The 12,500-nt window shown below is 51.2% G+C and overlaps 1 protein-coding gene across 1 annotated transcript in view; it reads right to left on the reverse strand.

Annotated features, from left to right (window-relative positions):
- Nucleotides 1-12,500, reverse strand: part of LOC135235208 (calmodulin-binding transcription activator 1-like) — a 332,286-nt gene that overhangs the window by 42,425 nt on the left and 277,361 nt on the right. The window contains 1 exon segment of the mRNA XM_064300482.1: nucleotides 9,063-9,134. Within this exon segment, the coding sequence (XP_064156552.1) occupies nucleotides 9,063-9,134 (72 nt within the window).

A 12,500-nucleotide genomic window follows, 5' to 3' on the forward strand; every position in this document is an offset into this window, starting at 1 on the left:
CGGTATCGCTCCGCCACGCGGCTCCTGGCACAATCAGGGAGGAGCGTTCCCCGCTTCCCGCTCCAAAAATAAAACTGCTGCCAATAAAACCTGCGGGCCAGGGAGAGGCGCAGAGCCCGCGCCCGCGAAGCTGCCCCGCCCGCCAGAACCGCCAAGCGCTTCAGGAGAGGGCCTGGGGCCAGCTGAGCACAAGAGCCAGAACCCCCCCCCCCCCCCCACACCCCCAAAAAACCCTCCAATCCGCTGCCAGAAGCGTCCGCACCCAACAGGCTGCAGAGAGAGAGCAGCGAGTGCCACCCCAGCAAAAGGCACAGTGCGTGGCGCCATTTTAATTGACTCATTAATGCAGCTAATTGATTTTTCTATTTAATTAGCTCATTAACAATAACATGGATTTTTCTCTTTTTTTCGGTGCCTTCCCTCTGTACTGCTGGTTTGGTTTTCCCCTCCCCTGCAGACCAGCAGCTTTTCGGACCCCCGTTTGCCCCTCCCGTTAATCCCCCTCTCAGTCCCAGCCTGTGAAACGCACCCCTACGTCCTGCACTTTAAGGTGTGAGGTCACAAACATGTGATTAGAATGCTCTTAGCTGAACATTCCAATGCTGATGTCACAATCGCTGCCGGTGACTGTAAGTGATGCAGTTCTGGAACACTGGTTTAGAACTTTGAAAAAAAAACATTCCCAAAAAACCAACCCTTCAAAAGGTATTTAACAGTCTTTTAGTGGGATCTGGAAGTGCACAGTCCTTAAAAGACCACACAGAGTCACACTACGCCCACTGTGCTTGTTTAGAGCGACAAGTACAGTGCTTTTAGCAGTAGGGGGCAGTCTTGTCCTGAGATCCATTTTATCAAGAATATTTTATAAGTCATGGGGACTCACTGAGATAAATGACGATAAGATAAATATTTTTAAATGATGAAGGCGCTGAGATGGACCACCATAACAGAGGACCATGTCGGGGGGGTGGGATGGGGGGGGTCAGAGAGAAAGGCTCCACACTGAGCCTGACTGGGGGGAGTAAAGGGGTGGGGGTGTGTTCTGACAGGTCCACACACAGCAGGCCTGCTGAACGTCCCATCCATCAGCGGGTGATAAAGCGCCTCTGGCAGGTACGCCGGTGTGGCCAACAACGCCCGGGGGGGGGGGGCGTAAATACACACCGAGGAGCGCGTTTCATCCCCCATAACCCCCCCCCCCGCCCCGCCCGCCAACCCCTGCTAACCCTCTCTAACCCCACACACCGCATTAAACAGGGCCTCTTCCTGCTCCCTCTTCCCCCTAGCCCCCCATCGCCCCACACCCCCACCGACCCTCATCAACCCCACGCACAGCATTAAAACCAGCCCCATCCCACACCCCTCTTTCTCTTTCCTCCCCCCCCCCACGCCGTTAAAACGCCCCCCACCCCTAATTTACGAGGCAGCTCGTTAGCGGGGCTGTGATTTGCGCCGCTCGTTTGCGCTCCCTGATCTTTTGCAGGATGACATCATCGCAATCAGAGAGGCCCGCCCCCCACCCTCCACCCCCCCTCGCTGGGGCCAGGGCCGCTGTCTGAGCGCGTGCAGAGCCGCCCCGTGCGTTTCCAGGCCGTGTTCCTCAGGTTGCCGCGGACAGATGGACGGACCGCACGCACGCGTGTTTGGCCTGCGAGCGTGCGCACGCCTCGTCGCCATGGCAGCTCTCCGCTCAGCCGACGCGCGTCACCCACAGCGCCTCTGGGCACAGAGTGCACAGTATGGAGGGTGAACCCTAGTGTGGCTACGGCACGCTCAGGCAAACGCAGGCAAAGTGAGGCATGTAAAACGCTCTTCAAATTAAAAGCAAATACATCGTTATAAAAAATACTTCATTATTTAAAAAATGTTTTCCCTGAAAAAAAAACATGCATATTTAGACATTTTTTCATGGTCATAGGTACCCCCATGCTACTAGTGAAAAATTTTGGCTCATCCAAAATCTAAAACAAACCCATGTCCTAACCTTTCTTCAAGCTGCTGAACACAGCCGTAAACTTGCCTCAACTCTCAGACTTATCGTTTTCCTAACCCTAACCCTAACCCTAACCGAACCCTAATTTCAGCCCTAGAACCTAATTGAAGCCATAGGTACCTTTGAAAACATCTGATTACTCATTTAAAACTGATATATTATATTCATGATATTTACTGAAGTAAATATCATGAATATAATAAAACAAATGCAAAATTACATGTTTGAGGTCATTTAAAAAACTAAAATGTTTTCCTTGAACAAATATAAATATTTTATTAATCTTTTAAACACACTGCAAAATATGTGTCAGCTTGAACACACAGAGCCAGATTCACTAGAAGAATTGCAACTGCTTTTCAACTGTAAAAACAGTCACTAAAAGGTTGCAGTATCTACATCAAATTTATTAAATGGTCGAAATCACTACTGGGACGAGATGTGGAGATTCTCTCAATCCGTGGCTTCTGACACATCTGTTAGGCCAAATCTGTTAGGCTTGTGTACACCTGGGGTGAACGTGCCAGAACAGGGCGGAGTTCTCTACTAATTACGGCAATTAGACGTTCTGTCTAATTTAGTAAAAACGTGCCTTAATTGGCATCCCCCACTTTGCGTGGAGAGTTCAGAAGCTCCAGAAAGCTGGCGGTAATGAGCTTAGCGCTAGCCGAGCCCAGCTCATGTTTTTATCAAAGGTGCGCTAACAAGGAGCTCTCTTTCCCCAAACATGGCCGCAGCCATCCCAGCCAGGAGAAGACGGTGAGGACGGGAGCCAATCAGAGCAAGGCAGCTCGTCTTTCGTCCAAGATCCGCCCCCTTCCTGTCCGCGGAACAGCAGGCCGTAAAGAGACAGGAACAGGCAGAAGAGTCCGCCCCTCGGTCGCTGCGCATCCACTACTTGGCATCTCGTAATCTGGACGTTTGAGCACGCCATGTTCTTTCCAACGCTTTTTTTTTTTACAGGTGTCGATGTCTTACCGTGAAATTGCAAATAAGGGCATTTTAATTTCTTTAATTGCACAATCAGGAGCGATCCCAGTAAATAGCTGGTTAATGTGCATACATCAATGCCCCACCAAGGTGTGGCTTGGCGGATGGCATACCTGCCAGCTCAATAGGTATGCTCGACTGCAAAAGAGCGGCAGCATAGCAAATGTTTTTTTTTTTTGAGCCAACATGGCTGACAGCACAGGCCTATGGCAGTCATGGCATCAAGAACTACTGGTAAAGCATCGACTCAATTATAGCGAGCTGTAAAATACCGTTAGTTTGCTTCCCGCCTCCCAAACCCTGTCGACCAATCACACGAGAGTGCAACCAGCCTGTGTGGAGAAACCACAACCAACTGCATCTCCATCACCAGCTCCTCTGGCCCTCACCACCTCCACCACCAGCTCCTCTGTTCCTCTGCACCTCCATCACCAGCTCCTCTCCACCTCCATCACCAGCTCCTCTGCACCTCCATCACCACCTCCATCACCAGCTCCTCTGGCCCTCACCACCTCCATCACCAGCTCCTCTCCACCTCCATCACCAGCTCCTCTGTTCCTCTCCACCTCCATCACCAGCTCCTCTGCTCCTCTGCACCTCCATCACCAGCTCCTCTGCTCCTCTCCACCTCCATCACCAGCTCCTCTGCTCCTCTGCACCTCCATCACCAGCTCCTCTGCTCCTCTGCACCTCCATCACCAGCTCCTCTGCTCCTCTCCACCTCCATCACCAGCTCCTCTGCTCCTCTGCTCCTCCATCACCAGCTCCTCCGCTCCTCTGCTCCTCCATCACCAGCCCCTCTGCTCCTCCATCACCAGCTCCTCTGCACCTCCATCACCAGCTCCTCTGCACCTCCATCACCAGCCCCTCTGCTCCTCCATCACCAGCCCCTCTGTTCCTCTCCACCTCTATCACCAGCTCCTCTGTTCCTCTGCACCTCCATCACCAGCTCCTCTGCACCTCCATCACCAGCCCCTCTGCTCCTCCATCACCAGCCCCTCTGTTCCTCTCCACCTCCATCACCAGCTCCTGTTCCTCTCCACCTCCATCACCAGCTCCTCTGCACCTCCATCACCAGCTCCTCTGTTCCTCTCCACCTCCATCACCAGCTCCTCTGCACCTCCATCACCAGCTCCTCTGTTCCTCTCCACCTCCATCACCAGCTCCTCTGCTCCTCCATCACCAGCCCATCTCCACCTCCATCACCAGCTCCTCTGCACCTCCATCACCAGCCCCTCTGCTCCTCCCGCCACTCTCCATTTTCGGGGGACTGACTCCGGCACGGTCGCGCTCCCGGCTAACGTATTAAAATGTCACTCACTCCCGGTGCTAATTAGGCCTCTAATGAGGGACAGTTTTTGGTCGTTAGTCACGACTGGCGCTCGGAGGAGAGACTGCAGCCACGGCGTGTCGCCGTGCGAGCGTTGAGGGTTCTGCACGCGTGCGCGTTTGCCTCTCCCTGCGCCCCCCCCCACTCCCCCACCCTCCCCCATCCCCTCCTACACGGGGACGGCAGCGCTTCCTCTGCACTCCCAATAACACTGGAGCCGCTGCCCCACCTGCAGTCACATGACCTCTCCTGCTGCTTAATCAGCACAGTTAATCTGCACTGGTGCTTCAGTGATGTCACACACACACACACACACACACACACACACACTCATCGGCCTGGGAACACCGGAAACACAAAGAACGCTGGTAACACTGGAAAAGCTGGGAATTCTGGGAACACTGGGAACACAGGGAATTCTGGGAACACTGGGAACACAGGGAATTCTGGGAACACTGGTAATGCTGGGAATGCCAGGTCTGGCTCTATTGCCCCCATTAATCACCAGAATGCTCTTATTCTTCTCCTGTACCGCAAGTGTCTCTGGCTAATTTAATGTGATGCAATGCAATCCCACAATGCCTCAGTGCACCAGGTGACCATGGAGGAGATGGAAGGCTATTCCGTGATAACATCACAGCTTATCTCTCTTCCTACAGCACAGAAAAAGAAATCACTGTTTGCTGAGAGAACAGGATTGGGTCTGTATTCGGGGGGGGGGCATTAGGACGGCGGAATGGGGGGGGGGGGCTGACGGGACGCAGACAAGGCGAAGCGGCCGGTGCTGGTTAATCAGGTGAATGTCAGCTGGGCCTCTTCTCTGTTATAACCTTTACTGGGCAGCTGAATTATTTACACTCCTTTTCTCCTGCTTGCTGTCTTCAGCTTTATTTTCCTGGTCTTTCTTTCTTTCGCACAAACGCACGCACACACACACGCACACACACACACACATACATGCACACACGCACACACACACACACGCACACACCACACACACACGTACACATGCACACACACACAAACACGCACGCACGCACGCACGCACACACGCACGCATGTGCACACGAACACGCACACACACGCACACACGCACACACACACACACACACACACACACACACACGTACACACACACACACGCACACACACACCAGGACACACATCATCAGTGTTCCAGGACACACAGCGCAGTCCCCTGCAGAGATCACATGCAGCGCTGCAGTGAGACAAGGTGAAATAAGCCCTCACAGACCCCCCCCTGAATAACGAAGCCCCCACTGCAGCATCCATCACCAAAAAAAAAAACACAACCATCGCTCTACGCTACTTTATCAATCGATAAACTCTCACAAAAAATAAATAAAACAACGTACTGGGCAAGGACTTTTTCAACAGCTAAAACAAAAAACAAAAAAAAAAATCAATCATGTCACGCTTTCACACCGCGTAACAGCAGTAGCTCGGCCTGTGAAGGATCGGCACTGTGAAGGATCGAAGCTGTGAAGGATCGGAGCTGTGAAAGAGCGGCTCTCTCCTCCTTCACAGGCAGCCCGCGGACCGACGCGGCGTAGAGAGGGAACTGTGGCGAGGCCAGCGCCCCCCCCCGTCCTCCCAATTAAACTGCCGTAATGGCATCTCATCTCATAAAAGATTCAAGGGGGGGGGAACGGGGGGGAGGGGTGGCGTGGAGTGTGTGTGTGGGGGTTTGGGGGGGGGGGGGGGCTGGTTAAATATACATCACTCCAGCTGGAAGACCAGAGCCGGTTCTGCTGAGTCCTGTTGGGGGGGTACACTAACACACTTTCCCTGGGTGGGCCTGTCCCCCTTAAACACACCATCGCAAGAAACGCCCCCCCCCCCATGGAAAAAGCGAAAGAGAGAGGTGCCTGCTGGTAGTCCCACAGAGGGAGGGGAGGGGGTTGGGGGGGGAGGGGGGGGTCTTTCCAGCCTAGGAGTACAGTGTCATTTGGGACCATGGTCTCCGAGAGGTCGACCCCTAAGGAAACGTGATTTCAGGTTTCAATGACAGCTTGTCTGTGAGGGAGCTGGACAGACATACAGCTTCATTATGTTCAGGGACATGCAGTTGTAAATGATAAAAATTATATTTCTTAGACATTTGCCAGACAACGTTTATTTCAGTTTGCTGTGAATGTACACCGCACGCCACCACACGAGCTGTAAAGACCTTTCAGCACCACGGACAGAGTCAATTTCACAACCATGAACAGGGCTTATTCCATCACCACAGACAAAGGTCATTTAAGCACAATTTCAGCACCATGGACAGAGCCGATTTCAGCACCATGGACAGAGCAAATTTCAGCACCATGGACAGAGCACATTCAGCACCTGACAGAGCGATTTCACCCATGGACAGAGCACATTCAGCACATGGACAGAGCAATTTCAGCACAGGACAGAGCACATTTCCACCATGGCAGAGCACTTTCAGCACCATGACAAGCACATTCAGCACCATGGACAGAGCCGTTGAGCTCCAAGGCTACCCTGTCAGAACATCACCTGGCTACTGCAGCATGCAGGTACCATTCTAGCACCGGGGAGCTCATCCACTCTGTGATTTAGGGTATTAGGAGCGGCAGAGGACACTAACATGGCAGTCAGATGGACAGCATGTGTGCATCATGTGAATGCTTGAATGCATTAATGTGTGTGTGCACGTGTGTACAAGTATGTGTATGTGCATATATATGGGCAGGAGTATGTGCAGATATGTGTGTATGAGTGTGTGTGTGTGTGTGTGAGTGTGAAAGAGAGAGACCTTTACATCCCCTTTATTATTTTAGCACTTGAAAGAGAAAAACACTCTCTTGTGTGTGAAAAAGTGGGTGAGAGTGAAAGTGTGTGTGTGTCAGACAGAGTGAAAGTGTGTTTTGTTCCAGTTTGTTTCCATTCATCAGTATAAGAGCCAAATCCTGCTTCCCTTCAGAAAGAGAGAAAGTGACAGACTAAGAAAGAGAGACTTGGAAGAAACAAGACTAATTACATTGAGCACATGCTCCAGGATTATGATTCAATTCATCATCTGATGAAACACTGTCTTCTACTTCCTCTCTTTCTCTGTTTACATAACTCCCAATCGCATCTGCATCCACCTCATACCCCCGCATTCGTGAGGTCCTCAGTTCTCCTAACACCTGAGCCGGACCCCCGGGACTGGAGAACAGGTGCAGTCGAATGCCAGGCCCAGTCATGAGTCACAGTCACACCTTAAAACGAGGAACGGCACTAAACACAAGCGCACAGCGTGCTCGCGCGGGGAGGAAGAGCGATGGCATTACAGCCGCTTAGCCCCGAATACGAGCGCGACGCATCAGAGGAAAAAGCCCAAATTTATGCAGACCCTTCATCCATCTGAAGAGCCCACGGGAGCGATGGGTGATAGGGCAATGGGGCGGTGGGCGATGGGGCAATGGTGGGGGGCGATGAGGCGATGAGGCATTGGGAGTGAGGGAGCGATGGGGCATGGGTGTGATGGGGGGCATTGGGGGGCGATGGGGGCGGGCAAGGTGTTGCGAAATGGGGCTCCTCTCTGCGGACTCCATCAGGCATGACACGTTCTGCATTCTACGCGGACAAAGATTGCGGAAGCCATTATGGCTCTCCTACACCTCCAGCGCTGGGAGGCGGCCATTGTGGCTCTCCTGCACCTCCAGCGCTGGGAGGCGGCCATTATGGCTCTCCCGCACCTCCAGCACTGGGAGGCGGCCGCTGCTGTTTTGATTTACATGGCAGAACACGGCTTTTAAACAGCAGCCTTGATGGGCGTCTGTGCAGCGCTGCGACTGAGCGGGCCCCGGCTGAAAGGCTTCTGAAAGCAGCGGAGGCTGAATGGATTTGGCCTGTGGCCTCTCTTCACACACTCCTCCCTAAACCCTCCATCCATCCATCATATCACACAGTCCTAATCTACCTCCTCGATCTCTCTCTCTCACACACACACACACGCACACATTACCCTGCTCCCCTACAGAGACACACACACACACACACACACACACAGACACACACACACACACACACACACACACACAGATTTGATTTGACAAGGCTGAATGTTGCATTAAGAGGGTTACACTCTGAAGAGCTCTTCACAGAGAGATCCCACTCAAAACAGCAGTGACAGGGAAAAACACACAAAGAGAAAAAGACTCTCCTTAACTGGTGTCGAAGGAACAGCAGAGATCAAAGGATAACAGAAACCCCCCTCCCCCCTCCCAACATTACCTGCCTTACATCCAACATCTGTGATGTCATACAGCATCTAACATCCAACATCTGTGATGTCACACACCATCTAACATCCAACATATGTGATGTCACACACCATCTAACATCCAACATCTGTGATGTCATACAGAATCTAACATCCAACATCTGCGATGTCATACAGAATCTAACATCAAACATCTGTTGTGATGTGATGTCTTATATAAGGTGCCAGATTTTCTTTAATAGATGACCGGTGGCATCTGTTGGACATTTTCCTGGCCCCCCCCCCCCCCACACACACACACACACACAAATACTCAAAGAGAGAGAGAGAGAGAGTGAAAGAAAGAGGGGGAGAGAGAAAGAAAGAGGGAGTGCATGTGCGAGAGTGAAAGAGAGAGAGGGCGTGATCCCCAGATCCACCACCCTCCCCTCCTCTCCTCCCCCCCTCCTCTCCTCTCCTGCGTGGAAGCGGAGTTTAAGAGCAGGATGTGAAACAGAGGGCCTCACCTGCAGCAGCCAGTAGCACCTGCGGTGGAAGGTGGGGATGATGGAGGAGTGGACGTAGCAGCCGTAGAGACACTGTGGAGACAGACAGACGGACGGACAGACAGACGGACAGGCATTAAAAAACACGGACAACACCATTCTGCAGCATCCAACCAAAACCCCGCTCCCCAAAACATACCCCGCTCGGCACTGAACCCCACAGTACCAACCAAGAGATGGAGAGAGAGAAAGGAGAGAAACAGGAGAGAGATAGAGAGGGAAGAGTGGGAAAGAAAGGAGTAACCAGGAAGAGAAGAAAAGAGAGATACAGTGGGAGACTGGGCAGCACGTCTACTCCTGATTGACTGACACCGGAACATACCTGGTGAGACCAAACCACATAAACCCAGTTATATTGGAGGTGAAGTCCTGGGGGGGCAGGGCAGGGGGCAGGGGGAAGGGGGGGGTCAGTGGGAGGAGGGGGGGCTGTCTTGAACACAACCACAGATAGAAACCAACAAGATGCTGCTGTTTCCATGGTTTCTAGTTCTGTGAAGAAAACATCAAACACAGGTGTGCCGTCCATTAAAATGTAAAAGGCTTCAAGTGCAGCAGGATAAACTACTGCGTGTTTATGTGTCTGTCTGTATGTGTGTGTGTGTGTGTGTGTGTGTGAGTATGAGTGGACTTGTACTACAATCTTTGTGAGAACCAAATGTCCTCACAAGGACAGAAATGAGGAAAATCACAGAAAGTGAGGACATTTTGCTGGTCCTCACTTTTTCAAGAGGCTGTTTTAGGTGTGTGTGTGTGTGTGTTTGTGTGTGTGAGAGAGAGAGAGTGTGTGTGTGTGAGTATGAGTGTGTGTGCCTGTGTGTGTGTGTGTAATGGAGTGTGTGTGTGTGAGAGAGAGAGAGTGTGTGTGTGTGTGTGTGAGTGAGAGAGAGAGAGTGTGTGTGTGTGTGTGTGTGAGTATGAGTGTGTGTGCCTGTGTGTGTGTGTGTAAGTATGAGTGTGTGTGTGTGTGTGTGGTGTGTGTAAGTATGAGTGTGTGTGTGTGTGTGTGTGTGTGTGTGTGTGTGTGAGAGAGAGAGAGCGTGTGTGGTGTGTGAGTATGAGTGTGTGTGCCTGTGTGAGTGTGTGTGTGTGTATCCTGGACAGGCATTAAAGGATTAGACTCAGCAGGTTGCTCTTCAGTTTTAAATGCAGCACCTGCAGAGGATGTCTGATACTGTAAACACTCATTTAGAAACATCAAACAGCCCTGATTCTCCCTACTGCGCATATGCCAGTCACACACACACACATGCGGAGAGAGAGAGAGAGACACACACACACACATGCGGAGAGAGAGAGAGAGGGACACACACACACACAATACAGACACACGCACACACACACACACACACACACACACACACACACTCGTAATAAATCCAGGGTGTACATCATTGACTGCTGTCCCTGATATGTTCCTCTGGCAGTGTTGCAGTCTAAGGAAGTGAAAGGACCCAAAGCCTTTATTTGCCATCTGTGAGCGGTGACAGACGACAGCACATCACAACATGAGCAATTAAAGCATAATGATATCCCTACATAACTCCTGTGTACCTGTTAGAGCAGACAGGCTGTGAGACACACACACACACACACACACACACACACACACACCTTTGGTATGCACTAATTGTACGTCGCTTTGGATGAAAGCGTCTGCCGAATAAATGTAATGTAACATATGCACAGGCACGCACACACACTCACACACACACAGACACATGCACACACATAGGCAGGCACACGCACACACACACACACACATAGGCAGGCACACACACATGCACACACATAGGCAGGCACGCGCACACATGTAGGCATGCATGCACACAGGCACGCACACACACACACGTGGAATAATGTCTCTTTACACCGTGCAGATGTTTTGCCACTGTTCACATCCATAACACGTTCATCTCTTTATGTTATTGTCATTCGGGAAAATAAATTTTAAAGCGATAATATCAATTCAAGTCTTTTGTACCAGATGTTTTGGTGTTAATTGCATCGTCCCATTACTGTACACATCTGTCTGCACGTGTTCTGCGTGCAAGTATATGCCATTATTCAGTGTGTGTGCGTGTGTGTGCGTGTCTGTGTGTGTGTGTGTCTGTGTGTGTGTGTGTGTGTGTGTGTGTGTGTGTGTACATATACAGTATATTTCTTATTCTGAGTGCACAGTGCACAGAGGCTCTTTAGGGGTCATGTTACACTATAAATAAAATGTGAACTTGAACTTGATAAAACTATGACCGGCCAGTAGCGTTGCCATGGTTACGGAAATAACCAGCAGGTGTTCGGACGGGAATGCAAAAGTCACGCGTTTGAGCCCGTGTGTGTTTGGACGGGTGGGGCTACAGATCAACACGGCTCACACACATTATTATGTCATTACGCCCCCCCCCCCCGGCTGGCACCTGTCACTCAGTCCCACCTGACGCCGGACGGACAAGCGGACACCCAGCTGAAGGTCAGAGGATGTTACTAGGGTCAAACAGCAGAGCTGCAGGACGCCCACTCAAACTGTCCTGATTAGCATTCTTACTGTTATTGTTCTGCCCTGAATAATGTACCCAGACCTCGTAAACCACGAGGCGCAGAGCCGCCACACTGGGTGGATACGGCAGCCTGCAAATTCCACACCGGCCACATGGTGGCGATAAAGCGGGGCGCTTCACATTTGGCCCGTGTCTCGCGAACCGTGAAGGTCCAGAAGCACGATCCGTTCTGACAGATTCCTTGATGCCAGCAGAATGCGGCGCATGCATTGTTTATGGCTTCTGCCACGTTGGATTTGTCACAATTTTTTTGCGATGTTTGAAAAACGTATTTTTTTCCCCCCTTAAGTCCTCCCACATTGTGTGACTGATTGGTTCTGTGGGACTCAAACTCTTTACCGGCTGAAGATGAAAAGATCAGAAGAGTTTCTCTACTCCAAAGCGCTTTGCCGTACTGCTCTTACAGTCCGTGGCGACTGCGTACAGAGGACGTGAGGCGTACCTCCTGAACGTTGCGTGCAAACGGGACAAATCTTCCACAGATATATTTGCCTCATGGCCACAAGAGATTTTAGCCACAATGTTTTAGGCTCTATAGCGCCTCCTTCAGGTAAGGCACGTTTTGTGCATTGTTGAACATGACTGCCATTCTTTGGCCTAGATTACAAATGTAGTCAGGGCCCTTGTGTGTGGAGTTTGCATGTTCTCCCCGTGTCCGCGTGGGTTTCCTCCGGGTACTCCGGTTTCCTCCCACAGCCCAAAGACATGCAGGATAGACTTATTGGAGACTCTAAATTAAAAAAATTGGGATAGGCTCCAGCACTCCCATGACCCTGACCAAGACAAACAGGTATAGATGATGGATGGATGGATGATTATGATTATTATTATTATTAGTGGTAGC

The sequence above is a fragment of the Anguilla rostrata genome, chromosome 11 (genome assembly GCF_018555375.3).
Source record: "Anguilla rostrata isolate EN2019 chromosome 11, ASM1855537v3, whole genome shotgun sequence".
NCBI classification, from domain to species: domain Eukaryota; kingdom Metazoa; phylum Chordata; class Actinopteri; order Anguilliformes; family Anguillidae; genus Anguilla; species Anguilla rostrata.